This window comes from Acinonyx jubatus, chromosome E4, assembly GCF_027475565.1.
Source record: "Acinonyx jubatus isolate Ajub_Pintada_27869175 chromosome E4, VMU_Ajub_asm_v1.0, whole genome shotgun sequence".
NCBI classification, from domain to species: domain Eukaryota; kingdom Metazoa; phylum Chordata; class Mammalia; order Carnivora; family Felidae; genus Acinonyx; species Acinonyx jubatus.
This window is the reverse complement of record NC_069395.1, coordinates 65,619,707-65,647,023: the sequence shown is the minus strand read 5'-3', so window position 1 is coordinate 65,647,023 and position 27,317 is coordinate 65,619,707. Positions and strand designations below refer to the sequence as shown.

Here is a 27,317-nt window from a genome sequence, read left to right as displayed (position 1 = left end):
AAGGTCCCGCGGGACGACAAATGCCTTCGGACAGCGATGCCGCTGCCGCGGTCTCTGCTGCAGATCCCTTCGAATGAACAGCACGTGTCGTTTGCCCTGGGACCCGCCCCGGTCTTTCCAGGTCATGCCGAGAAGCTTCCGACGGCAACTGGCCACGGCTCTGTCCTTACGAGTGGGGTAAGCCCAGTGGAAGGATCGTTATCTCGGGGACCCCCCCGCCCCCCATCACCCTGGGTGCTGTTCCCGCAAAGCCCTGCTGTCAGAATCTGTCACACCGGGGACCGCTCTGTAAGCCTGCTGTGGAGGAAACAAAAAGTGCTGGGGTGCAGTTCCCTGAGAGCCGGGCTGCGGGCCAAGCCGTAGGGGGCGCTCTGCTCTGTCTGCCCGCCATGACTCACTGCAGTGGGGTCCAGGCTTCGGGCAGGGGGGGTACTTTGATCCTGAAAGCATCCTTTAAAAAATAAGCACCTACAGGCAACAAAAATTCACACGTGGTTGTCAGACCTATAAGCTAAAGGCTCAGCGTGGGGGTGCGGCGCGCGGGGAGGGGAAGGGCCAGGGGAAAGGGAGGGCCGGGAGGAGGGGAGGAGGGGAGGCGGCTGGCCTCCTCTCCCCCAAGTGCTGGGTTCACAGCGCCACCCGGTCTAGGGCAGGAAGCAAACTCAAGGTCTGATCCTCGACATCTGGACAGCCGGGAACACTTCACACGACCACTCTTTCCCCGAAGCAGAAAGATCTAGGAGCTTAGGACCGCGCAGTACGCGAGGCCTGCCCGCAGCCCCCCTGCCCACGCAAGCACCCTGCCGACCGCTTGACTACCAAACCCGTCATTTGTACATCCTCTACCGCGACCCTTCTGCAACACATTCCCCCCCCCTAGGGGGGGGAGCTTCGCCACTGGGAACCTCCTTCCCTCCGGAACCTCCCGGTGCCCTCTCCGGGTAGCATCGACCTGGAAACGGTCCCGGCTCCGTCCAGAGGGGTGCGCCCTGCGGAGACGGTGCTCACACACCGCCACGCAGGTTCCCTGTTGGCTGAAGTCTGGGGAGAGGACAAATCGCGTTTCTAGCTCCCAGAGGAATTTAAGATAAAAAGTGACATTTTGAGACCCACTCTCTTTACTTCCAGGAGATATTTTTATTTCTCTCTCCCTCCGCTCACATGTGCTTAACTGGCGAACTACGTCTCAAGAAGCAGGGCTGTGCTGGGTGTGCGTTTCACTGGCTCGCGGTGGCCGGAACGGTGCTCACCTGGGCGGAACCGGAGCCTGAGCCGCGCAGGGAGGGACGCGGGCCGGGCCAGGTGGCGGCTCCCCGGCGTCCTGCCCGCGCCGGGGCCGCGCGTTTCCGTCTCCCGCCCGGTGTGGGGAAGAATATTTGGTTAAGGCTGTTCAAGTCCTTGCATCTGAGGTTTTTTATTTGGTAACGACACCCTTCCTGGGGCTTCTCTGCGGAGCGCGAGCCCCCCTCCGCCCAGGGGGTAGCGCGGGAACTGGGGTAGCCCAGGAGAAAAGCACTTCTCTGAACCTTGTTAGGGACCCTCAGAAGCCGTGACATTCCTCGCGTCCTCTCAACGGAAGGGCTCAGGACGTGACAAGACGGCATTTCTACACTCATCTGCAGAAGATACCAAACACAGTAAAAAAGGACAAGCGTGGCTGGAATCCTGCTGCCGGAAAAGGACAGCTCTTGGAAGGAGATTAGCCTTTCGACGCTGCTGCTGAAGGACCTTCCGGGGTTAGGTCTGTGCCCGGGCCGCAGCCCAGAGCGGCGAGACCAAGTTCCGGAAGGTTTTCCTGAAGCCCCCGTGGGACTGCGGCCCCGGCCGGTGTGAGAGCCGGCCGGGGTTGGGAGGGGGGTGCTCTGACTCCTCAAGCCTGTGAGCGTCTACACTCAAGGCCTTCCTACCCTCTAAAGTACTGAGCTGGAAAACAGACAAGAAACAACACATTTCTTTAAATTAAATGATCTCTCTCTTATATACGTATCCATCTTTTGTTGAATACAAGAAGCTTCTTTTTACTATGTACATTCAGTATTTAACCTCTACATTTGTGTACGTATTTAAACTCTGTAATGTAGTAAAATATGCACTGCTTTAGTGAGTACGGATTTACTGGCGGCGATCGGGTCGACATCCGCTGTGGGCGCGCCGGGCGGCCGCTCAGGAGGGTGCGACTCCCCGAGGACACCAGTCCGCCTGAAGTTCTCACCGCGCCGTCCGTGGGATCCGTCTACTCAAGCTACCTTTGGGGGGGGGCAACTATTATGGAAAGCAACTCTAAGTGTACGAAATGGAATCGATATTCATCGAAGCTGCTCAGTGGAAGTCTGCCTTTATGGTTGTTGCTGTCGGGGCGAGGGGGCGTGGAGGTGTGGGCTGAGTGGGGGCGAGGGGGGCGAGGGGGGCTGCAGGTGCATCGTCCGCGTTCCAGAACCCCCACCCTGCTCCTGCTGCCCGGCCCGGGCCTCCCGGGCAGGGGCTGGGGAGCGGGGGCGGGGAAGCGGAGATCGGGCCGCGGAGGGGCTGTGAGAGGAGAGGCCGCTCCGGCGTCCACTCTGAGCGCCGAGGCCACTCACGGGTCCCAGCTCCCGCGGTCCGTGCTCTCCAGGGAGAGGCTCTTGGTCTTGCGGGGCGACGCGGGGCTGGGCGGGCTGCTCAGGTTGGAGCTGTTGGAGGCTGTGGAATGCCTCGGAGAATCCGAGTCCTGGAGGCCCGAGAAGACGGCGGTGAGAAGCGACGGCACCGGGGGGGCTTTGGCTCCCCACGGCCACCCCGCGGCCACCCCGCGCAAGGAACCTGGTGGGCCTGGTCTCCGTCAGTGACGAAGCCCCTTCTCAAGAGCCGTATCACGGGCACAGGACCTCTCTGCGACCAGTCCTCTCTGCGGCCTTTCTCGTGCCAAAGCTAGCAGGACGTCCCAGCAAAACTGCAGTTTGTGGCCCCGGGGACTGGCCTGGCTTGGCCCCGCCCCACTCCCGTCCGGGGTCCCTCTCAAGTCATTATTTTTTTTAAAAACAGGCTTTAAGCCCAGCGTGGGGCCCGGTGCGGGGCTTGAACTCGCCACCTGGAGGTCAAGACCCGAGCTGAGATCACGTGCTGGAGGCTTAACCCACTGAGCCGCCCAGGTGCCCCAAGTGCCCGGGTCTCTCGGACCCAGGATTGCCACCAGCTGCTACGCCCCGCACTCACCTCTCCATCAAAGTCCCTGACCGGGGCGTCGCTTCCCTGGTCCATGCCTCCAGAAGACAGGGAGCCCTCCGACGGGGAGGGCATGGGCGGCCACTTGGCATTGTAGCTCCCTCCAGAGAATTCTCTCTTTAGCGCACTGCCGTTCTGTGCGGATGACCCTACAAGACATCACTCGGGTGAAACTTCATTTATGGACAAGTGTGCCGACTGGGGAGACACAGGCCACCCCTGCCCTGGGGCCACCTGGTGAGGGGGTGGTGGTCAAGGCCACGCCTCTGCACCTGTCACCTCACTGCTGGGGAATCGGCATAAAAGCAAAGGAACACAGGAGAAGCATTCTCTTCCCCGGGGAGAAAAGCCTGGACACGAGAAGGAAGGGAGTGTCTCTAAAATCTCGCTCTCCTGTGGTCTTAGAGCTGAGGCGCCTCCAGGAGGCGGGAAAGGATGATCCCCCTGGAAAGACGGGGGTGTTGTTCGTACCTAAAGTTCTCAGCACTTCTCATTATTCTTTAGTTTTGGCGCAGAAACATGTCCGCTGGTCCAAGACGACCGTGCTGAGGTTTCCGCACTGTTGTTGGTGTAACAAATCCCAGTTTAGTTTTTCACACGAAGATTTTGGGAACAGGGTCAGAGACGGCCGCGTCAAGCACGTGTACCTCACGGCCACCAAACCCAGGAGTCCTCGGTGGCAGAACAGGAACCTGCCTGCTGATGCCCGTCCTCGCGGCCCCGGTGACGACCTCCGGCAAGGGCTACTACTGCTGAGCACGCACGGAGCGACACGTCCTGGGGCTGAAGATGCCGGCACCTGGGCCCCACCGCACACCAGATACAGCAGCGGGCGAAGCCTCTCGTGAGGGTTCCGGGACACACGCCGGCTGGGAACCACAGGCTCGTCCTTCCGCCCTGGGGACAGGCGCCTGCGTCCGGACGTGTGCAGTGGCGGCTCCCACAAGACACGCACCGATCGTCACTGTTTCTCCGGAGACCGGGGATGCACGCCTTACTTTTTTGGACGTGGCTCTCCTGGGCCCTTCGGTCACCTCACTGGGGCCCCACGCCTGCCCCAGGGCCACAGGAAGTGCATGGCATGTTACTTTTCCGAAGTGTTGTTATTCTGAAAAGAAGATCCAAAGTGCCAGAAGCTTCTGTTGCTCTGCTTATTAACTGTGTGACCTTGGAGCGCCTGGGGGCTCAGTCGGTTGAGCGTCTGACTCTTGATTTTGGCTCAGGTCACGATGCCAGGGTCGTAGGATCGAGTCCCAACTCGGGCTCTGCACTGAGTGTGAGGTCTGCTTAAGATTCTCTCCCTCTCTGTCCCTCCCCCTGCTTGTGCGCCCATCCTCCCTCCCTCCCTCTCTCTCTCCCTCTCTGTCTCTCTCTCTCTCTCTCTCTCTCTCGATATAAAAAAGTTGTGTGACCTCAAAGAGTTACTTTAACTTTCTGAGTCTCGGTTTTCATTTGCAAATAATAACTTCTACCTCAGAGGATTTTTGTGGGAACGAGCGAGCGCTCAGGGCGCGGAGACGCGGTGCAAATGGGCGCAGGCACAGGGGGGCCCACACCCCTGTCTACCTGGCTCCTTCCTTCCGTTCTAGCGATCGGTTAGGGAGCGGAAGCAACCGATGCCCCCTCAGTGACTTACACTATTTTGAAGAACACACTTTGGGAAAGTGCTTTTCAAGGAAACGTTACACTCAGCCACTCCCATCTGAGAACATTCAAGCAGGGCTGTTTGGGTTGACCAGCAAAAGGGGCCCGGGGACAGTCCGAGGACCGGGGTCCCGGCTGGCTGAGACCACATGCCCGGGGGGTGGGGGAGTGAAGTGTCTGTCTCGGGTGACCTCAGGAGAGTCGAGGCTCCCCAATGACCCGGTCGCCGACAGGCCTTCTTTCTGCGGGGGGCTGGGGTGGAGCCACGGTGGTTGACACCTCTGTGTCGTGAAGCCACCCTGAGTCTGGCTGGCTGTGGAGACGGACAGCGTGGTCCTCCATGACTTCTCATTTCTCTCTTGGCTGCCTGCCCTTCTGGAAACTTCTCCCATGAGCTGGACTCTTCTTAAAGCCAGTGAGAGGCACTCGACACGGCAGATGCCCCCGGGGGCTTCCTGGACAAGGACCTCAAGGAGGCCACGCCCGACTGGTGCCCCGTGCACGCTGTCGGCGGGGACAGAGGCCCCTCCTGCAGCGCCCCTGAGGCGGCGGCCAGCCGGGCTCCTGGCATCTCCGCCTCACAGGTGCCATCTCTAGCTGCCCATTCCACAGGAGCCCGGGAGCGACGGTCTCCTAAGGCCAATGGAAACACACAGGGTGGCGAACCTGATCGGAGCTGACGACAGAGCTCATTTTACACGACTACGTTTATCCACGTATTTCCGGTGTGACCAGCCACGAATCTGGCGGTATAAATGCTGATCTATTTGTGGGTGCCGCCCCGATCTTGCTGGGAATGTAACACGTCGTACCATCGATTCCTTTCTAAAATGTAAACGTGCTGAAAAGAATCTGGATTCTGGAAGGAGAAACAACTTCTGGTTCCCAGGGTCTGGAGAAGGATCACGGACTAAAATACCAACGTTGTGACGCCGTTTGCATGTCAAATCTTGGTAATTCACAGCTGCTTATCAGGGAAATTCACTGCCTCACCTCCATTGGTAACAAGACAGTAACGTGGTCGTCACCCTTCCACCTGGCCGGAGTTTTCACTGTGGTCAGGGCCACACATGGGCCCGTGAGTGTCTCAGGCCACAGGGACAAAGGGGGGAAAGCCCCACCCGAGGGTCCCCTCCCCCCCCAGCTGGTTCTGAGTGCTGCACGGGGACCAGGGCCGGTGAGTCCCCTCGGAGAGGAGGTTATAGAAAGGCTGACGCCTCCGTCTGCCTCTGTGGCCACCTGCTCTGGGTGAGGACACAGGCCCGCGTGGTGAGGGACATGGGCCTCTGGCCACTCAGGGGGCCGCTGCTGCCCAGGGGCCCCGCACCGGGCCCTCGGAAAGGAGAAAACCCACGATCCTTGCTTCAATCCTCGCACGGTCAGGGCCCCAAGGCCGCAGCCACCCACGGCGGGAGCTGGAGAACGAGGGGACCTTCTGCCCGCCGCGGCGACTTCCACCCATGTAGCTACCGTTCCAGCACGTGAGGCCACAGACACGTGTCCCAAGTGAAGCCGAACCCAGTGCGATCCGCCTCCCCTCCACCCTCCACCACGCCAGCCACCCGTGCTACTTCGGAGAAAGTGACAGACAAGCAGACCACTTGTGACCCAGGAACTACCGAAGGTCCCCGAGAATTCGGTGGGACATGTCATGGTCACAGGCGGTCACACGGCGCCTCTGTGCACCGTGCACGTTTCCAAGGAGGTGGCGCTCAGCACCCCTACACCTGACATGCCGCCCCGACCCCCACCGAACCCTGGGTTCCCGCGGAAGCGCCGGGAAGGACACATGGCAGCTCAGGGCAGAGAGAGGCTGACGATGAAGACAGTGCCACCTGGAAGCAGGTCACAGAGGACGGTGCCCCCGCGCCGTTCGCCGGATGCATGACGAGCGTCGGCCTGCTTCTGTGATGCTGCTCTTTGAGACAGACCCAGGTCTCCTTTCTAATGTGTTGCCAGCCCCTCTGGAACCCGGGCACCCCTGTGGCTCTCCCCCCTCACCTCCCACAACTAAGTCCCCGAACGGTCTCCTCCTCTCCCCCGTGAGCCCCAGGCAGCGCCGAGAGCCCCCCAGGATCATGCCTGCACCCCTGCCTGTGGCCCTGCCTGCTCCCTCTGGCAGGTGGACGGATCTTCTTAAGAATGTAAACTAGGTAAAGGTCCTTGGTTTCTAATAAGACAACAACGTCCTAGCTTGCTCCGCAAGTCCCTGATCTGACCTTGCCTACCTCCTGTGCTTTAGTTTTTGGGTCACTCCCCGACCGCCAACAGGTGGCCACCCTGGCCTTCTCTCAGTCAAACAGGACTCAGATGCGGCCCCACCCCTAGGGAAGGCCCGTGACCTTGGGCTCCCCCTCGTCACTCTCTGAGGGGGGTCCTGTTCACTTCCTTCGGAGCACCTGTCACCACAACTGGTACTATTATGTGTCTGCCTGTCTCCCGGATGCACTGTGGGCTCACAAAGGACCCCATGATCATTCTCCCAACAGGTGCCCCTGTGCTAACGAGACCCACCCAGCAGGCCTGAGGCAGGGGTGCGTGCACCGTGGGAGAGGGAAGAGCAGGGGGGGCCCCGGGGCTTCCCGGGCAGCACTTACTTGCTGACAGGCCGCTGCTGGCGCTCATGGAGCGACCGGGTTCAGGGCGGGATTTGGTGATAGACGGAATACTGACCGAGCCACTGAACACGGTCCGACTCTCCTGAGGCCGAGGGTTCTGAAAACGAAACAGAAAGAAAAATTCTTCAGCTGGAGAGAAAGTGGTTTTCTGCGGAGACGTCTAATTTTCACTCTAACTGTAACAAATAAATGATCTTGACCTGGGGTGACACAGAACAAGGACCCGATTCTACGATCCCTCCTGCCCACAGGAGTACTAACCCCTAACGGAAGCCGACCTCCCCCCAATCGAGGGTAAGTGCTCGTCCTTGTACTTATGGAAACGGTTATCGGCAAATAAGAATTCTTTTTGTTGTGAGAACAGTAAGTAGAAGTTACATGGTTAGAAGTGACAGTGCGGTGCAGAATTATATGGACATTTGCAGACGCCCGAGACGGAGGTTTTGCTACGTCGGCGACTTTGATTGGCGAGACTGCACTAGCTGAATGGAGCGAGCCCACGTGGAGCCAGGTCACTCAAGGGTAGGTTTTTCGCAAGGGAGTGCTTTCCCGCGTGGTAGGGGACGGGCACGTGCACATCCCCACACCCTGGCGTGCTGACAGAGCGGGGCCAGGAGTCACGGACAGCACGCCTGAAACCACTGCAGCCGGGGTGAAGTGCTCTGACTCGGGGACACCGGTTTACAAGATTCTCCATCAACTTATGGAATGATTTTGGTGTCCCAGGTATTAAAGTGGGCCAACGGGTGCTCTGAAAAGTCATACGCGGCCAGAGAGGAGGCGTGAGGGGCGGGCCATCTGAACTCGGCCGAGCACCGAGAGCCCTTGGCCGCCTCAAGGGACCCGGACGTTTGAGAACTGGAGAGGTGTCGGGGCTGACACCTGAGGAAAGGTTAACGTCAAAACCACTAACGCCGGGCGCAAGTCTCAGCAATCGGGCAACACGCTGATGTGGCGTGAGGAGCTTCGAGTCACAGAGCCACACACACTGGAAGTCGGTTGGCTGGCTGGCCCCAGACTCAACCGCCGCCATTTTGGTTCGCGTACCCAATCTGCAAAGTCCATTTAATTCTTAGTGTGTTATCTGTTCGAAGCAAACGCTTTACCTTTTTGTCTCTAAGAAAATAAAACCCAGCGGAAGCAGGGCCAGCGTTTTAACATTCGCACACACAGAAGCAAACCTCTAGACGCCAGTGACGTGCACACGAGGCAGCGAAGGAAGGACCAAGAGGTGGGAGAATCAGTTTCAACCTTTACGTGTTTACTGCTTCTGCTAGAAACCTCAAGATACCTTGGGGCCGTCCTTTCCTACAGAACAGGCCTAGCCTGGAATAAGTGGCAAAAATCAAGCCTGGAAAAACATACCAGTTGTGCAGTCACACCGAATGTTGAAGTCACAAAAGACTGACACACGGAAGACACGTTTTGTGAGAAAAAAAATACAATCCCACAAAAAAAGTTTATGGTTCAGTCATTTCAAGTTCACTTTCATTCTAGGACAGAGACCTAAGCTACTGGTCTTTTTTCATGTGCAAATACTCTTTGGATTAGGGAAGACTTTCACCAACAACAGTGTTTCTACTTGCGGAGGACTGACCTAAACAACGTTTCTGTCATCTTTCGTACGAAAAATTCTTGGCCGGTCAGTTTGTGCAACATTCTTCTGGAATCCACTCCCTGCGGACTGCTGACAAGCAACCTAAGGCTGATGTTTTTTAATCACAGTTCATCTTCTAGTTTGTCAAATAAGATATTTACATGACATTATAGCTTAGTGACAGTGACATTTCAAACATTATAATTTAGAGTGTACAATGCAAACAAAAGCACAAAAAGAAACTTGTCACCCTACGGTTTTCTATGCAAATAAAAAATGGATGTGACTGTTTCTCTGAGTCAGAGGGCACTGTGGGACAAGGGTTTGCATGACAGAACCCGAATGTCGTATTTGTAAAATTAACTTGAGAAAACGTTACTGTGAAGTTAGCACAAGCATGTATTTCTTTCTTTCTTTTTTTTTTTTAAGCGTGTATTTCTTGATGGAAGGTATGGAAAAGCTGCGCTAAGGGCCACCGGCTACAGAGATGCCAGGCGGCATCCAAGGGGCCGGATCCAAGGGGCCGCCAGCAGGGGCCGCACTCCTTCCAGATAGATGCTGCACACTTTGTGTTTTTTTCTTTGATTTAGCTGTCGTATCTTGGATCCTGGTTGGAATTAAAGGTGTATCAGCATCTGAAAGCCTAGTAAGATCACCTTCTTTTTGGAATTTTTCCCGTTACTCGTTCATACTATTAGAATTTTTACTTGGGACATTTTTAAGCTTTTTCAAAACGGGGTTTATTGTAGATAGGAGGCCTGTGGCTTGGTCCTACCACAGACCTTAATTAACCTCACTAAACCGAAAGAATTTTCTCTGAATTGAACCAGATTTAGGGTAATGTGCTATAAAAAAAATTCAGAAGTTGTGGGACTCCTTGTTTAGTTTAACAGAATAAAGACCCACACGGGGACTATTTCTAATGATGGCATCTGTAAAGGGACATCATGATGGGAACATCTATTAAACACAAACCCCAAAAAACCCCTCCAATACTGTTTAAAGAATAAAAGTGAAATCCTCCCCAGGCTTCATGCTTCTCCTCAAAAGAAGAAACAAACTAGAACTGGAGGAGGAGGAGGAGGAGGAGGAAGAGGAGGGGAGGGGGAGAGGTCTGGCAGGACAGAAGCAGGAAGAACATTCACAAAGGGAAGCGCCCTCCGCGGGTTACTTATCAAGCTGGGAACAGGAGGTCCGCACACGGTTAGTGGTAGTTAACACCTGACTCGGCCGTCCATACCCTCAGAGTCATAAAGCTGGGTGTACCGGGGGCAGAGCGTAGAGACGGGGAATACTCAGGGTTTATGGAATCAGGAGAGAGAAATTTTTCAGCGGAATTAACAGTCATGTGATAGATGTGCTCAAAGTTGATCGGAGAGGAGATGAGGCCGGAGTGAAGCGAGGGCGGATAAGGGAGGCCTGGCTATCAAAACAACAGGAAGAAGAAAAAAAGTAACACGGTAATGAAAATGGATTCACTGGTTCCACGTGACATTTCAGACAGCACGCATGCGGAAGGCATGACATCGGCATCGCTCACATCAGAACTGAGTCCTTAAGGAAATACTCTCGGGCCTTAGAAAGTTACATTCTGTAATCCTCCCGCCAGTTCCTGGAACGTTCACCTTGTACAATTATTCTCCTTTATTACCGGCAGCAAGTGCACCGAAACCGGACTTTCAGAGTTCAGTTCCGTGTTTTCTTATGTGATAGAATCAAAATCTGGCAAAAACGCACCATCAGTAAGGACAGAAAGAGTGAGACATGGTTCAAGGTGAGCGAACCCACAGGCAGCCTCTCATCAGAACCGCTAGCCTGTTTTCTTTAGAAACCTAACACCATTCCCTGGAATCTACAGACTTGCACGTGTGGTTGCTTTCCCCGGTCTTGTTTCGGTGACCCTCATGAGCGGTGGTGACTCCCAGAAGCCCAAACCTGGCTCCACTTAGACACCCAAAAAGTCAGGTTCGTTTTTAACAAGGGGGAAAAATCCCGTCCATGTCTGGGCGGGCGTATTAATAAAAACATAAAATACTGTAATAGCAAAGATAGAGAAAAAGCTTTTCTAACCGAAGGCGCTAGCATATCCGGTTGAATGGCTTCTGAGTGATGTGGGACCGGTCACTCAGCACCCGGCCACTTTCTCTGAGGCCACGTGGTCCAGGGGCCGGTGGGCGGACGGGCCACTGCGGGGAGAAGGCCCCCGAACCGGGATGAACTTGCTTTGCTAAACAAAATCTGACAGATTATGGAGACTTAAAAAAGAGCTCCTCTATGAGACATTGTTTTAAATTTAGAGATGTGAGTGAACCAGCACTTTCTAAAGTTATTTCCAAAAAGGAAAAAAAAAAAAAACCCTATTGATGTAAATGTAATAACTACTCAATAGAGCTCTCGGGGGTCACTGAACCAGAAGAAAGGTCATGTGCCAAAAATAAATCTTCTGGAGGTAGAATAGGATTCTTGTGTTCACCGGGAGAAATCCCTGCCCTTTACTGGCGGCACCCCACGGTGACGGAAGGAAATGACAAGGAGCAGTCCGTCTTTCTAAGTCATCTGTGCCGCTTCTCCTCTCGCGCGCTAGATGTGCGTAAAGGGCTTCACATCCCCGACTCAGGGAGAGAACAGACTCCTTCCTCCTGACACTCTCCTCCACATTCAGGAGGCAAATAACCCTGTATCAGTCTCAATTTTGGTACAAAGGAAACAGAACTAAGTTTCTAAAGATCTCCAATAAACTCTCTAAGCTCCTAAGTATTTCCCAGGAAAGCAGTACTGATATGAGAAGTGAAAACAGAAAAATGTCCAGGGTGCACGCTGCTCTTGGCTCGGATGGCAGGTGGCTTTGGTGCCCGAAGTTCTTACACGGTAACGGTTGATGAATTTAATTCATCTTAAGTTTTGGAAATAGTTCATTAAATACAGGTAATTCCATCTCAGTGGAAAGGACATAAAACCTGAGAACATATTAAAATATCACGAGCTTTTCAACAAACATTTATGTGTATACACGGGTACATGTATCATCGTTAATTTTTTTCAGACCTGCACACTACTGCGTTCTTTCCCAGTGTCTACCCCAAGACAAACCCAGGTCTGGGGGACAGTGTATTAAAACTACTGGCTGGGTGATGAAATGGACGTTTACAACAGCCCCAGCTTGTATGTCCCTGGCAGTAAAAGAAAGTCAGGTGGAAATAAAATAAGGCTAAGACACAGGTTTCAAAAATTTGCACCAAGTTTTCGTCCTGGAAACACAAGGTGCTTACATGGCAAGAAAGGAACAGAACACACATTAAAAACTGGACCGCACTGTAGGACAAAGAGGCACCTGTGTCCGTGACAAAAAGAGCCCACAAGGCAGTCACGGGTTAACACAATCAGTGACAACCAACGCTAAAATGAAGAGGTCTGATGGGAATACGTGACCAGCACAGAAGGCCACGAGTCATGGAGTCAGGTGCGGGGAAGAATCTCCCGGAAATGCTATCGGAACTGGTTTTGCTCAGTCATTACCACCAGCCCCTATTTCGAACAAAAAAATGAAGAGAGATTTCTTTTACTTGAAGTGCTGAGGGGGTAATGGGAGACGATGTGCTGACAGAGAGTTCTTAAGAGTGTTTGAAATCTGCTATTTCGATTCCGTGTGCTTATTCGGGGGGTGTGATGGCCAAGTCCTCCTGTGTAGGAAGGCCTGAAAAACTTCTAGAACATCAGCAAACTGGCTTTTCACCTGATGGAGAAAGGCTACGAAGCAGAGGAATATTTTGGGAACTTTGTGAACCCCTGAAACTCCTTCACCTTAAGGAATGCTTGATGGCACATTAAACTAGATCACCTAGCATTTTTTTCCTGTCGGTGATAAGATATTCGTGTCTCCTGTCACAGCAGAGCTGGCAACGTGGCGAGAGGACAGACTCCCTCAGAGAGAGCCTGGGTCCAGATTCACAGTCTGAACGCCACCACCAGTGATCAGAAGGGCCGTATGCGTATGAAGTTTTAATAGTTTGCTCAGGTACCGTGATACCAAAATGCTAAGTATGCACAGAGCCTGGAAAATTCCTAATCCCACTAGTATCCTTAATTTCAACATAATAGGTCCAAGAATCCAATCTTCACGTGACAAACCAGTCTGCCTATGTTGTACTTTTGTATGGAAGACGGGCCAGGCAACACGTGTGTAATCGGGGAAAGGAAAGAGATTTGGTTGCCCAACCAGGCAACAGGTGTGACCGTTAACGACCGGGCTGACGTGGTTCTGTGCAGGTGGGAAAGGCCGAATATCTGTATGGAACTGCCGAAGCTGAGTGAAACGTCAGCATTTGGTGAGCGAGCTCTGGATCCCGGTGCAGATCCTCTCCCGACCCAGCAGTGTGCTCCATCAGCAACTGGATGCAGGGCAAGTTTACGGGGTGTGCAGCTAAGAACCGGATCTGTCTGGTTCTTCACAGATGCCCAGACGCTGTGTTTTTCTCCCGCGCGTCGTATGCACATAGCACTACGGGGACACAGCCTCTCATCGTCACGTTTGCGTATCCCGTTAAGCCTACGTACGTATGTGGGCACGCACGCGTCCGTGTCTTCTCCCCCTCTGCCCCACTCGTAACCCCGCTCCCATCTGCCCTCCATTTCTCTTACCATGGGCAGGTCTTTTAGGATCTGTATCCCATCTCCTGGGCCCATGTGTGCTATGTGGTTAAAATTAGTTGGGTTAGAAATTAATTTATTTCTCATTTCTGGATCTCGCAGCATCTCTCTGTAAGATAAAACACCCGTTTAGACACTTTTTCTGGGCTCGATCTTGTTAACTTTAGAAAACAATGAGGCATCCTTTATTTGTTCACAAAAATAAAACTGTGAAATCAAGTTTAGCCAGGACAGAATTAACAATAAGATATACTCAATTGAAACTTAGAAGCTTTTCTTTTAAACACAAGATCTTACGCTTTTTGGTGGGAAAACAGAGAGGGTTCTCTCAGTACTCAAATGCCAAAGCTCTGTTTTACAGACAGTCCTGGCCATTTTCTGCAGGCCTTTTAAAATCACTGATAACACTTTAGAGATGTTTTTACCCGTAACTGGAAATATTACCAGCCCACTGGCTGTTTACTCTCGAAGAGAATGGTTAATCTGAAGTTCTCAGGCCCGTGCCGTGTGCTACATGCAGCTAGGATCTGTTTTACGTTGAGCAAAGGCTCGCATTCTAAAAACCGCTAAAAACCGCAAGTATTTCACGCACACGGAGAAACGAGCGCAAACGTGGTGCTTCAATCCAGAGCGTACATTTTGGAGAGTGTTAATCAAAATCACACTGACAAGCAGGCTCGTCACTGTGGTGTGTGACACCACAGAGGGATGACAGATTTTCAGAGACCCCATCTTCCTTCCAAATCACTAACGTTCCGTCACCCACCAGCCCCGCAGAGGCTCCCCGCGGCCCCGACGACGGGCACGACCCCACTCGCCCCCCTACCTCCTCTGCTGCAACCTCTCGTCCTCTGGGACCCGGAAGGAGTAGCGTCGCTTATTGTTAATATTTCTAACCATCTGCTTCCGACTGTTATCTGATGTTTCGGGAACCACCAGCTCATCCCCTTCTGTTAAAAGAAGACAAAGACCGGTGGCGTTCTTTGAGGCGCTAAAATGCTTTTTATCCGTTAATCTCCAAGACAGCACAAACAGGAATCAGTTGTCCAACATACGCAATTTGCATTTTTAAAAGGTGTGTGTTGATACTCACGGTAAGTAATAATTCAAACGGGACACATGTACACAGGGATATGCCGAGATGAAACCTAGCTTACAAAGTATATTTTCACTTTCTATCTGATTACAAACATACAGTGGCACAATTCTAGCAGAAGAAAAGGAAAATGCAGTTGCCTGGGGGTCCTGTCGCCTTGTGCCCTCCCCACCCCCCCATCTCTCTATCCTGTCTTCTCTCACCTTCCAGGTACTGGTTCCAATGGCTTAGGGTGTTAAAAAAAACTCCTCCCATTACGCTACACAATCATCAGGCATAAATGGTAAAGTACTCACGTAAATGATCGTTAAAATTCTTTTTACATAATAAAACATTTCCTTTTGTAAGATCCAGTCTGCTAGATGTGGGTAAGGACAAAAACCTGGGCTCCCACCAGCTTCCTTTATTAAAGGCAAGACTCTGTTGCTCTTTCTACCCCTCTGATCTTGGTGGGGCGAGGATACTTAATCATATGCACCTGGCATCCGGTTTCAGCGTTCATAACCTAGAAGTAAACAACCGTCCGCCAAGGGCTCCCCGGACATGCTGAAATTTGTGAACACGCTCTAGGAATAAAAGAGACAGCTGTGTTCACACAACACGAGGGACGCCATTCTCTAAGGAACAGGAGAAAAGCCAACCTGGAGAATTTTTAACACCCACAAAGCCGAAGCGAGGGAAAGGCAAGCCAAGGCCGGGGATTAGCGGAAAAGCAGTATTCTTCTCATATCCTGATAATGCAGCTTCATCAGCTTGCTTTCCTAACTACGTGTGAAACACGATTTTGGAACGTGAGAATCATGCGGCCGGGGTGGGTCTGGGTCCCGGTGGCAGCGGGGGACGTGGGACAGCCGGAAGGAAGACTGCAGCAACACTGAGCCCTGAGAGAGGAAGGCCAGAGGCAGCCAGAGAAAAGGCGAGGGCCCCTCCCTCCCCTTCCCGAGGACAAGACACCTGTACTGAAATCCCGCTAGGCTTTCCCTCTCCAAGCCCGCCCCGCGTCCAGCCTAGGGCAGGAGGAGGAGTGGAAAGATGCGGAAACACGAGTGGAAAGAGGCTTTATCCTACAGATCTGGACTGGGAAACGGACACGTTCTGTGATCATCACGGCCACACACGGTGAGAACAGGTGCAGCCGATCCTACGTGAATATTGTGACTTCCTCTAAGAAACAGCCACAAATGAAGTACAGGCCCTGGAGGTGGAGACGCTTACAGCTCAAGTGCAGAAGCTTCGTGGCGAAGCCATCGCTGAGTGGCAATCATTTCTAAAATCCAAATCTCCTTTCTCCCGTCGCGGTGGAATGTCTCCAGGCAGGACCTCTGCTATAACCACCAGTCTGTCAGCCAAGGGCCCTCCAGGGCCGAGCGACCTCCACGTGACTGTGGACACCGCCCGCGCCCTCTGGCTCCCGTGCCCCCTCTGGACTCTGGCGGCCCTGCCCGTGCGGCCACGGGCACTCGCCAAGTTCTAGGCCCCGGGTGCCCTGGCAGATGATGTACTCCTGAAGTCCCCAGTCAGAGTTCTGCATGAGTTTTCACAATTTCAGTGCCATAGACTTGGGTTAGGTTTTATAGCATTACTAGTACAGCAAATACTGCTTTCAGCCATACTTTCTGCACTTAATTCAGGACTCCCCAGAGAAATCAGGTACATCAGCAACAAGTATTTTGTGTACATAGCTAGATTAGACAGAACGACTTTTTATCCAGACATTTAACTGAATATATTGAGACCATGATAGTAGCCAAGGTCACAGACTTCGGAGTAAGAGGAACCTGGGTTTAAATGTGGCCTCTGCCACTTATTATCTCCGGGCAGTCAGCTCAGAGAGAGTATTTCCTTTGAAGCTATCGTATTAACATTATATTTTCTTACCTGCCATCTTATTTTTGAAATATATTAATCTAATTGTCTCCAACCCTAAAAGGTTTAATGATCCTTCACTGTTTAAGGGTCGAACCTAAGGTAAGAATAAAAAAATAAAATAAAATTAGCATTTCAGTAAAACCCTCAAGTGGAACCATAAAACTTTAGGCCTATTTGTAAAGCACACCCTATTAAGACCTTCCATTTATCCTTCCTCTTCAGAATATAACGCTCTCAGAAAATCAACAATTCTGATGGGGAAGGCATATAAAATGATGTAATTTTAACAAAAAGTTATAATGACAACATTCTAAAGAAAGAATATTCTGGGGGAATAAGTAGAAATACATTTAAATCTTTTAAAAAAATTTTTAATGTTTATTTTTGAGAGAGAGACACACACACACACACACACACACACACAGAACCCAAAGCAGGCTCCAGGCTCTGAGCTGCCAGCACAGAGCCCCAAGCGGGGCTCGAACTCACAAACCAGAAGATCATGACCTGAGCTGCAGTCGGACGCTCAACCGACTGAGCCACCCAGGCGCCCCTAAATACATTTAAATCTTAAATTTGACTTTTTAAAGCCATTAGTGACGAATTATACTAAGAAGATATTAACACAGCTATTTTATGAACCTGAAGTGGAACTAAATGTCCACATATGATGGGGATGAAACTGTATCACTGGGGAGGGGGGGCTGTCACTAAGTGGTGACAGAGCACCTGCTCATGTATGTGGCACAGAGCAATGGAGTCCCCACCTCACACCACACACACACACACACACACACACACACACACACACCCCAACTCCACAGGTTCATGACATTAATGTAATAGGCACACCTTTCAAACGTTTGGAATAAAATACAGATCATATCTTTATGACCTTGAGTTAGGAAAGAGTTTCTTAACAGAAAAAACATGATGACATTAAAATTTAGAACAGTAAGTTTTTAGCAAAATAATACAATTTATCATTATTTTATCAAAATATATGCTTGGCAAAATACACCATAAAACTAGGTCACAAATAGAAAAGATTTACCCCATCCCTTTCCCAGTATTTACAATATATAAAAAATTTCAATAAATTAATAAGGAAGAACAAACAGAAAAATGAGCGAAAAGCATGAGTAGGTATTTCACAGAATTTAAGAACGAATAAACATACAAAAGATTCTCAACAACACAGTTAATTGGGGATGTGCAAATTAATGCTTCAGTGAGACAGCATGTTATAACCATTTACAAAGGTTATAAAACTACGAATCCTGAGAATGGCAAGGTCAGGGAAGATGTGGGTGAGGAGGCACTCTGGTTACTGCTGGGGGGGAGGATGAGCTGGTACAATTACTCTGGAAAAGAATCTGACACTATCTTGTAAAGCTGAACCCCTGTGTTCCCCGTGCCCCATCAATCCCACTCCTAGACACGTGACTTAGAGAAACACAGGCATCGGTGTTCACAGTAGCAAAACCTGGAAAATAATTCATGTGTCTGCCAATCAGACGATGGAGGAATGAACTGATCTAGTCATTCAAAAGAATATTTTATAGCGGTGAAAAACGATGCACTATTTACAGCACACGTAATCACACAGACGGACCCTGGAATATGCATGAAGGAAGGAAGGCAGAGAACACACAGCGTAACATTTTCATAAAGCTCAAAGGCAGACAGAACTGAACAATACAAAACCAAACAAGTGTTTAGGAATATTTAAATATGCCAAAAAAATATCTGTATTTTAAGAAAAGCAAAGGGATGATACAGGCAACATTCAGGATGGTGATTTCCTTTGGAGAGGGGCTGGGGGGTGGGATAAGGGACGGGTACGCAGGTAGAGGCAGGGATGTTGGTAATATTCTGGCCCTGAGTGAGCTGTTAATAATTATTATGCTTCACAAAGCTCCTATTCTTTCATATATACTATACGATTTACATGATAAAATGGAAAATAAATGTAATTAGCCCCCAAATGCAAACCAGAGGGCCATATTTTGGGTGCTTTCCCTGAAGTGGGAGTATTTCCAAGAGTTTTCACAGCTGATGTCCTTAGGCATTGGGGCAGACCTTGAAATCTGACCTTGGCTACTTTCTCGTCCCCCCCCCCCCCCATAAACCCTGCCCCCAGCGGACGATGCAAGCTACGCACGTCTATGTGAAACTTACTCCTCACCCACACAGAACAGTTGTTGCATGCTTGTAAAAATTCTCTGTTGTCACAGGGAAAATCATGTTTTATGAGGAGCATAAACACCTTTATTTTTTTAACGAGATATTTACACACATTTGGGCTCTCAGTTTAGTCACTTTTCCAGCCTGTGGGGTCTGTCTCACAGGATTACCACCTGCACGCCACAATGTGAACGACAGCCACAAGGAAGAATGACAGGTCCCCCCCCCCCCCATCCCAGCTCCTGAAGCAGGGGACGGACCCACGTGTGAGGTGGAGGGTATGCTCCAGTCTCTCGTTATCACGATGCTCTCACGATGACACAGCGAAACACGGTGACACTGAATGTGATAAAAATACTATGGTGTTGAGCTACTCATAAAATTAACCAGCTTGACTTCTGCTTCTACTTTTTTTCTCTTAGCAGAATCCCAAATTACCAACTGCCAGAAAACGTTCGATTAGCGAAAAGGAGCTAACTGGTCCCATCAGTGGTTCACTGCACTCATTAGTTTGCTAGCCCATTTTTGGCGTTAAATTACCTTTTTGAGTGGGAGAGTCTGAATCCATTCCATGGAGTTCACATCGAAGATGTCAACTGCGTTTTCACTGTACACGGAGAGATACGGTGCATTGTAGCCTGTGAGAAGGGAAGGAGGGACAGTGGCTAATTACTTCTCTTTTGCTCTCGCTCTCTCGCTCTCTCTAGAGAGAGCGAGAGAGAGAGAGCGCGAGAGCGAGCACGAATGCACGTGCATGCAAGCCTGGGAGGGCAGCGAGAGAGGGAGAGAATCTTCAGCAGGCTCTGTGCTCAGGGCAGACTCCCATGAGGGGCTCGATCTCACGACTCTGAGATCACGATCTGAGCTGACACTAAGAGCGGGACGCTTCACCGACCGAGCCACCCAGGCGCCCCGCACTTCTCTATCTAACTCTTCAACACAAAACATTCTGAAGGGTCTATGCTACATAACTGTGGAACGGAATCCCACCCAAATCCTACTGTGGTCATGCAGTAGCCGCATCCAATCATTTGGGAACAGGATATAAATCATAAACGAGCAGTGAAGACACTACGGGTCGGATGAGACGGCAGCTACAGGACATGAGGATTCAGTCGGCTTATGCCGAGGGCGAAACGCTCTGTTGTCCAATGCTAGTTCTATAAAGGGACGTCCTCACGTCACGTTTTAAGTACCTGATTCCTAAACCAGTTAAGCTACTGACAGCGAAACAGCATCGACAGTGACACGAGCAGAGGGATGAGATGATCTACCTAAGACGGGGTCACAAATCGAATTACCGCCCATGCTACCCATACGACCCGGATACTCTCACTCTGACTCCGCACGGAAGTAATACTTTGCCTCGTTACCCGACTAGGTTACGAGACAGCCTTTATTCTGCATACGACACCACAGGTACAAGTACATAGTGTAGAAGAAACAAGACTTTAAGGATAGATAGGGCTGGGTGGGTAGGATTAGAAGGATTTTTTTCTCTTTTTTTTTTCTAGATTCTCTCACTCTTCTGTAACAAGCACACCAGCCTCCTAACTCTTCTCCCACTGAACCTCTAGGCTTGACGGTCTCCGTCCACCACCCCTCCTCACGGGGGCCAGCGGAAGAGGTTTCACGCCTCCTGTCCCCAGTGCTCCCCCCACCCCGTGTTCTGAGATCCACCCTGTCTGGCCTCCGTGAGGATCTTGCTTGATTTCCTGGATTCGCCGCACGCTCGAGCTTTCCCCGGTTCCCTGGTTCAGCATTCATACACGCTCAAGTGTCGTCCACTGAGGACAAAGCATCGGGGGTCAGGTACCCCTGTGCGTGTGGCTGGGGAACCCCACGCATCCGCCACAGGGCGACCACAACCCGCTGCCGTGTCTCGGCCGCAGGGGTCCTGCCTACCCCACTCTGTGCTCCATGTGGGCACTGCCGTTGGCCGCTGAAATGGCACGTGACGGCATTCACTAATTCACTGATGTCCTCAGAGTTCTTGAAAGAGTGCACCAGGCAATCTTAAATATCCGTGTATTTAGACAAAACTATAAAACGGAGAAACACTTCTTACAGATGCTGCATTATGCCTTTACATCAGCGCTTAAATAATTCACTTAGTAACTGCTTCTCCAGAGTAAGTCTTAGGAGCTGTTAATGCTCACAAGCACTGTATTTGGGGGGACCGTGAAGATAACTGCTTAGAGGTACTTCAAGAGACCACATGGATTAAAAAGCCAGCTAAGTAAAATAGTCCACAGAAAGATCAGCTTCAACTCCCGACAAGTTAAGGTCAGCCCTGCTGGCCTAGGTCTAACTAACTACGGAGAGTCACTTTGCACAAACGACACAATTAGTACTTAGGCAAAACCTTAAGGAGGACTTAGAAAAACAAGCCGGTATTAAGAGTGAATATATTTAGGAAACGAGGCTGAAGGAAAAGGAAAGAGACACAGAGGGCAAACAGCCAAAAGTAAGAGACTCTTACAGCAAGAGGAGGGATTTGCTGGCCACATGAGCTCCTGCTGTCTGGATCTCCGGCCCTGGCAGTCCGTGTATATCCCGATGCTGTTAAAACACAGCAGGTACTCCTTACTGGAGATCTCAACTGCACAGATGGCGTCCATCGGCTGATGTGTGATAAAGGACAGCGTGTGGTCATTTGAGTGGAGCATGCTGTATGGACCCCCTTCTCCATTCAAGGGGTATCTCAGGAATCCCGACTGGAATCCCACGCACAGCTGTTCGCTGAAGACGGCCATCCACTGCACGTTACACGGGACTTGGATTTCCTTAAATTTTCGGTGACGGGTCTTGCTCTGAAATAGTTCGTAACAGAGGACCTGCCTTTTCATAGCCACGCACAAGCACGTGAGAGCTCCGTGGCACACCTTGCCAGAAGTTATGGTCTGACACCCTTTCGTCTCTGCCAGCTTGTAAAAATCGGTCTCTCGTCCGTCCAAAGCTGACATGGGAAAAAGGCGCACGTGACGATTTCGTCCTGAGATCACAGCAACAAGCTGATCATTTGGAATGAGTTCAATCTGATGGATCTTCTTATTGTCACCGACTCTGATAATTTCTGTGCAAAGGAACAGTAATAAATCAAATGCAGAATGACGTTTTAGTGATTACTTATATCCCAATTACACTCAAAAGGATAGGTCAACTTACAATGAAGACACGGACACACACACACAGAAGAGTAAGAGACCAGAATAATGTGGAGAAAGAGGGAGATACTTATATATACCCATTACAAGGTGATGGCACACGCCCACAGTGAGGTAAGGCAAAGGGTCCCTGTGTGATAAAGCGTGCCACATCTCCAGGAAAAACCTTTTTACTGGCACTAAATTCTCAGGAACTTCACCATGGCGCTCCTGTTTTAGAAACTGAGGGAAGACTTATTTCACTGAACGTATTCTAGGGGCGGCAAATGCAGTTTAAATGCGTTGTCTTCCCACGATCGCACTTGATATAAAGATAGGACACTGATAAATTGGTTCCTTTTTATTTCCCTTGGTATTTAATTTGGCCCTGGAAAAAAAAACTCTTTTGTATTAAATGCGGGAGAAAATCTCCCAACAGTGAACACACACTTGAATGACGGCTACTTCTAACACTAACAGAGCAATGAGAAAGTCCGGCTGTATCGTTCACGTCCCGTCCTGAGACGTGCAGGCTGTTTGTGGAGCACTGGTGCTCAATCAGTGACACAAGAAACACAACACACACTTGAAAGTTTAAGAACTCGGGAGGATTAAAGAAGTTCAAAAATTATCTTTTGATTTATCAACACATCAAATTAGGTCTGGAAAATTTCAATTATAGAATAAATCAGACCAAATCCTGCTCTTCCTAGAAATTAGAATTTTTCTAACGACAAAGGGTTGAAAGTTACTCCGCAACGATTAAGTTTTCTCTTACCATCTTTCGTGACGTGCACGACAAATAACCCTTCTTCATTTCCCAACGCAATCCTTTCATGGTCTACAGAAGACACGAGTACGAAACACTGTTAACAGGCAAAGCTGTGTACAACTAATACAACAAAATGGATAATAAATTTGGTGCAAAAACACTCAAATAAGGAACTTAAAAATAGGAATAAAAATTTGTACTGTTAAGTTTCCTTTCAGATGATAGCAGTAAATATTACCTCATGTCTTTTTTAACAGATCATTAGGAAGTGTATCAATACTTATAAAAAGAAGTAAACGTTTATTCAACAGAGGGTGAAAAAAAGAGAAAAAATCTAGTTTGCTAGTGCCCTGGGTCTACTTCTTGTTTTGGGAGGGAGAAACTGCAGAAGGCATTTGGACCCTACTCATTAACTTTTCACTATTTACTAGGAAGTAACAAAAGAGTTGGATGTGTACCAATAACATGACAGAAATTTAAACCTCCAGACCCAGAAACTGCTCTCTCTTGAGGGCATTTGCTATGCAGGGCATCCTGTCACGGGCCCCACGTTACCGAAACCTCCTAACTTCTGCGAGGTCATCAGAAGCTGTATCCCACCCAGGAAACTTATGCTTTAAGCAGTTAAATAGTTGGTTCTAAGTCGCACAGCAGAAAACAGATCGTTCACAGGTTCATCTTTAGCACTGTTTCTTCCAGAAGAAGACGCACTCGGAAAGCACTTCTCCTCGTGTACTTTCTCGTGTACTCACTCAGCAGACATTCACTGCGTGTGTGGGGCACGGCGCCTGCCATGCTGGACGCGGGGGATCCCTGGATGCAAGCCAGCCCTGCTCCCAGGGTAGGCTGGTCAACAGCTATGCTAACACGGTCCACGGCGCCAGTCCATACCTATGATCGCAGCCGCCTGGGTGGTTTTAATGAGCGGCAGAGTGCTGTCATAAGCCTCCTTGGGGACGTAGACTGAGCGGTCTCGGAACTTGTTTTTCTTCAAAATCTTGTGCAGCTCGCTGAGCACGCCCACCCACCTGTTCCTCTCGCTCTCGCTCTCCGCGAGCATCAGGACCGAACACCTGCTGTCTGACGCCGAGAGCTGGGAGGCTGTGACCTAGGACAGTTTAATCAGCCTGTGTTAGAAAACAGACACGCTTCAAGCAGGTTTCGTGCCGATGCTACTTTGTTTAGCTCTGGCCAACAAGGTGAACACTCACCAAATGATCCCTTCCAGAGTTCAGCTTTTCCTAATCAGAAGAATAACTAGTCTTAGCATTAAGATTCATGACAAAGCAAAGGTAGCAGATACCTTTCTCTCTCTCTCTATCATTTACTTAGTTACAGCAGGTACCATTTTAAATGTTAATAACTATTTTTATTTTCTTTGCTATGACGTGCTGAGTGCCACCACTAAGAAATGCATCACCCATATTCCTAGATCAACAGCACCTGACATTTACTGGGTTAAGCGTGAGCACTGCTCAAAGCCCTGCATGAGCACTGAAGCAGGTACCCTACTGGATCCTGAGGGTACATCTGAGGGAACTGGGATGCAGGGATGTACCGTCCCCACGGGCGCCCTGCCAGACCGGGTCCCGCGTCCACGCTCACGCACACTACCCACCATACTGGTTCTCAACTTCTTTTTATTTTAATTTTTTTTTAATTTTTTTAACGTTTATTTATTTTTGAGACAGAGAGAGACAGAGCATGAACGGGGGAGGGTCAGAGAGAGAGAGACACAGAATCTGAAACAGGCTCCAGGCTCTGAGCTGTCAGCACAGAGCCCGACGCGGGGCTCGAACTCATGGACCGCGAGATCATGACCTGAGCCGAAGTTGGCCGCTTAACCGACTGAGCCACCCAGGTGCCCCTCAACTTCTTTTTAAAAGTCAGAAATGTTCAGAAATAAACTTAACATTCTTTGCCACTTCATAACACACAGAATCTTAGGGAAGATCAGATCACTTGTGTTCGTATTTCAATGAAGATTTAGCATTGTACAAATAGCACTTACAATCAGAGCAGATTTGAATTTCACATACATGTGATTTAAGCAGCAGTGACAGTCAACTCCAACTGTGTGAACCAGCTACAGGCAACTGGGCCTCCCTAGGCTCCCCTGGTGACCGTCCTTAGATACCATATTCATAGACAAACACTAAGTAGTGGGCATAACGTTAGGGCAGTAGTCTTTTTTTTTTTTTTTTTTATGTTTATTTACTTATTTTGAGAGGGAGCATGAGCTGGGGAGAAGCAGAGAGACAGAGAGAGAGAGAGAGAGAGAGAGACAGAATCCCAAGCAGGCGCCACACTGTTAAGTGCAGAGCCCGACGTGGAGCTCGATCTCACCATTAGATCATGACCTGAGCTGAAACCAAGAGCTGGACACTTAACCAACTGAGCCACCCAGGTGCCCCTAAACCTCTATTGTCTTAATCCGCCAATTCAAGATGGCCCTGTGGGAGGGCAGGCAGCCTCCAGAGATGGTTCCCAACAATTCTTCCTATGGAATTGCATTCTTCTCATCAAGCTGTGCCGTCTATTGTCCCTCCCCTTAAATCCAGGCTGGCCTCATGACGTACTCTGACCAACAAAACGCACAAGAGTTATTATGCCTGTCTTAGGCCTGGTCCTCAAAAGTTCTGGAAGCTTCTTTTGTCCTCTTGGAGGCCAGCTGTGTAGAGCTCAGCCAGTGACCGAATGAGAGACTGACCGCATGGAGAAAGTTCTCAGAGATCACCTAGCAAACAGCCAGCAGCAAGGCCCCAGGTATGGGGGCAAGGTCATTTTGGATATTCCAGCCCCAGATGAGCTCATGTGAGTAATCTGAGCTGACACCACTCAAACCGTATAGCTGACGGAGAGAATGGTAAAAAATAAACCATTACTGGCTTGAGCCACTAAGTTTTGGAGTAGTTAATTACAAAGCAATAGAAATAAAACATTAGTTTTTTAAATGAGATTTTAAAAGAAACGTCTGTTTTTCAAAAACTTGAGAAACCTCACACTTGTTCGATTTTCTATGTTGTGTATTTATTTGAAAATTGAATGTGGCTCAAAAATATCGCCCAAGGTAAAACCTATTTTATAAGCCAAATATTCAGGCTTTCCTCAGGTCTTTTACTAATGAAATATTTACTTAGCACTAATTGTCTATACATTCAAGCACTGGGTGATATGAAACACATTAAGGAATTGGGTCCTATTCCTAGTTAGGCTTATGATCTATACGGAGGGACGAGATATATGTTCACTAAGAACACGTAATTCAGTGATCAAATTACAGCACGCATACTTACTCTAAATATACAGGGTATATCTTTCCGACTTGCATGAATTACATCAGAGGCCAAGACTGAACTCACAGAAAATTCCTCATCCCTGAAGGAAAAGTAAAACATTAAAAGTCAGCATATGTGTATGTGTGTGGTGTTCGGTAGGTATATCCATAGAACACACACGAAGCAATCGTCAAAAGCTACTCGCACAAAATGTCCAAATTGAATTTTTAAAACCATTTGGCTTTTCCCTCATTGTAATGGATACTGCCCGAAGTAACTTGTCAGGAGTAACTTAACAGGGGTAATTATACAAGAGCTAGGAACGGCTGCTGGCTACAGTTGCCAGGCCAGAACGTGTACATGGGGAAGGAGGACTTGAACCCGGGAAGGTCTCCAGAGTCTCCAGAACACTGGACCCTCTTGCCTCCCGCAATACATCTCAAGTGCCCACAACACAGCTTATCTGACATCTCACTGTTCTGTCGACGCCTGAGACAGAATTCCTCCACAATTATCTATTCCTCGTGATTTCCTTAACTGGGTTCCTGGTATCATCCTCCTCTTGGTCTTAAAGACTTGGCGCCCTAGTCTTGTCTTTGACTCTTCTCCTTATCCTTCCTGCACCTAGTCCCTTGGCAGTCTCTGTGGGACTTTCCTGGCCACCTCTTCATATTCCTTATGTGGAGGGAAGACAGCGTGGCTGAGGTGCTTGTATGAAACGCCAGTGTGCGCCAGAGCCAGAAACCGTTCTGAACACTGGAGAAAGAGCTGGGCGGAGGCCCCTGTGGGAGTCATCAGCGCGGAGGTGCCTTGGGGGTACTAAGTCACTCGAGGGGAGCCTGGGAGCTAGAAGAAGAGGCAAAGGAGAGCGCTCCACGGGGCAGGGGAAAACCATGAAGAAGAGACCGGAAACATTCAAGAGGTATACTCATTCAAATGTTTACCAGCTCGTTACACAGTCTGAGAGCCTGTCTGATTTTGACATTTCTACTCCCTTTCCTCACGTTGGAATCATGCTCCACGCCTTCAGGCGGTGACTGAAACACTACGTGTTAGCCCTTCGTTACCCAAGCCATCTTTACGCTGGGCTTTTGGATTCAAACATTTGGTTCTTTTCCCTGATGCCCTATCCCCAGCTCACTCAACACACATACATCAACCCGTCCTATAACTATACTTTGCTTCCCATTTCTAATTATATTACTCTAGCAATATCAGTAAATTAGAATATTAACATGAAATTAGAATTAGATAAAAATATG

The 27,317-nt window shown here is 49.9% G+C and overlaps 1 protein-coding gene across 14 annotated transcripts in view; it reads right to left on the bottom strand.

The window, feature by feature from the left end:
- Nucleotides 1–1,949: 1,949 nt before the first annotated feature.
- CDC42BPA (CDC42 binding protein kinase alpha) overlaps nt 1,950–27,317 on the bottom strand; it is a 316,248-nt gene continuing 290,880 nt past the window's right edge. For 9 of the 14 annotated variants that reach the window (XM_053208855.1, XM_053208843.1, XM_053208844.1 and 6 more), the window contains 12 exons: nt 26,074–26,155; nt 23,669–23,885; nt 22,784–22,846; nt 21,342–21,935; nt 19,400–19,497; nt 16,682–16,766; nt 14,534–14,657; nt 13,699–13,816; nt 10,301–10,483; nt 7,443–7,560; nt 3,193–3,350; nt 1,950–2,707 (listed from right to left, as the gene is read on the bottom strand). In XM_053208855.1, the coding sequence (XP_053064830.1) occupies nt 2,576–2,707; nt 3,193–3,350; nt 7,443–7,560; nt 10,301–10,483; nt 13,699–13,816; nt 14,534–14,657; nt 16,682–16,766; nt 19,400–19,497; nt 21,342–21,935; nt 22,784–22,846; nt 23,669–23,885; nt 26,074–26,155 (1,972 nt within the window). In that variant the 3' untranslated portion in view covers nt 1,950–2,575. The remainder of the gene's footprint in view (nt 2,708–3,192; nt 3,351–7,442; nt 7,561–10,300; nt 10,484–13,698; nt 13,817–14,533; nt 14,658–16,681; nt 16,767–19,399; nt 19,498–21,341; nt 21,936–22,783; nt 22,847–23,668; nt 23,886–26,073; nt 26,156–27,317) is intronic. The other 5 variants (XM_053208849.1, XM_053208851.1, XM_053208856.1 and 2 more) reach the window with 1 other exon arrangement.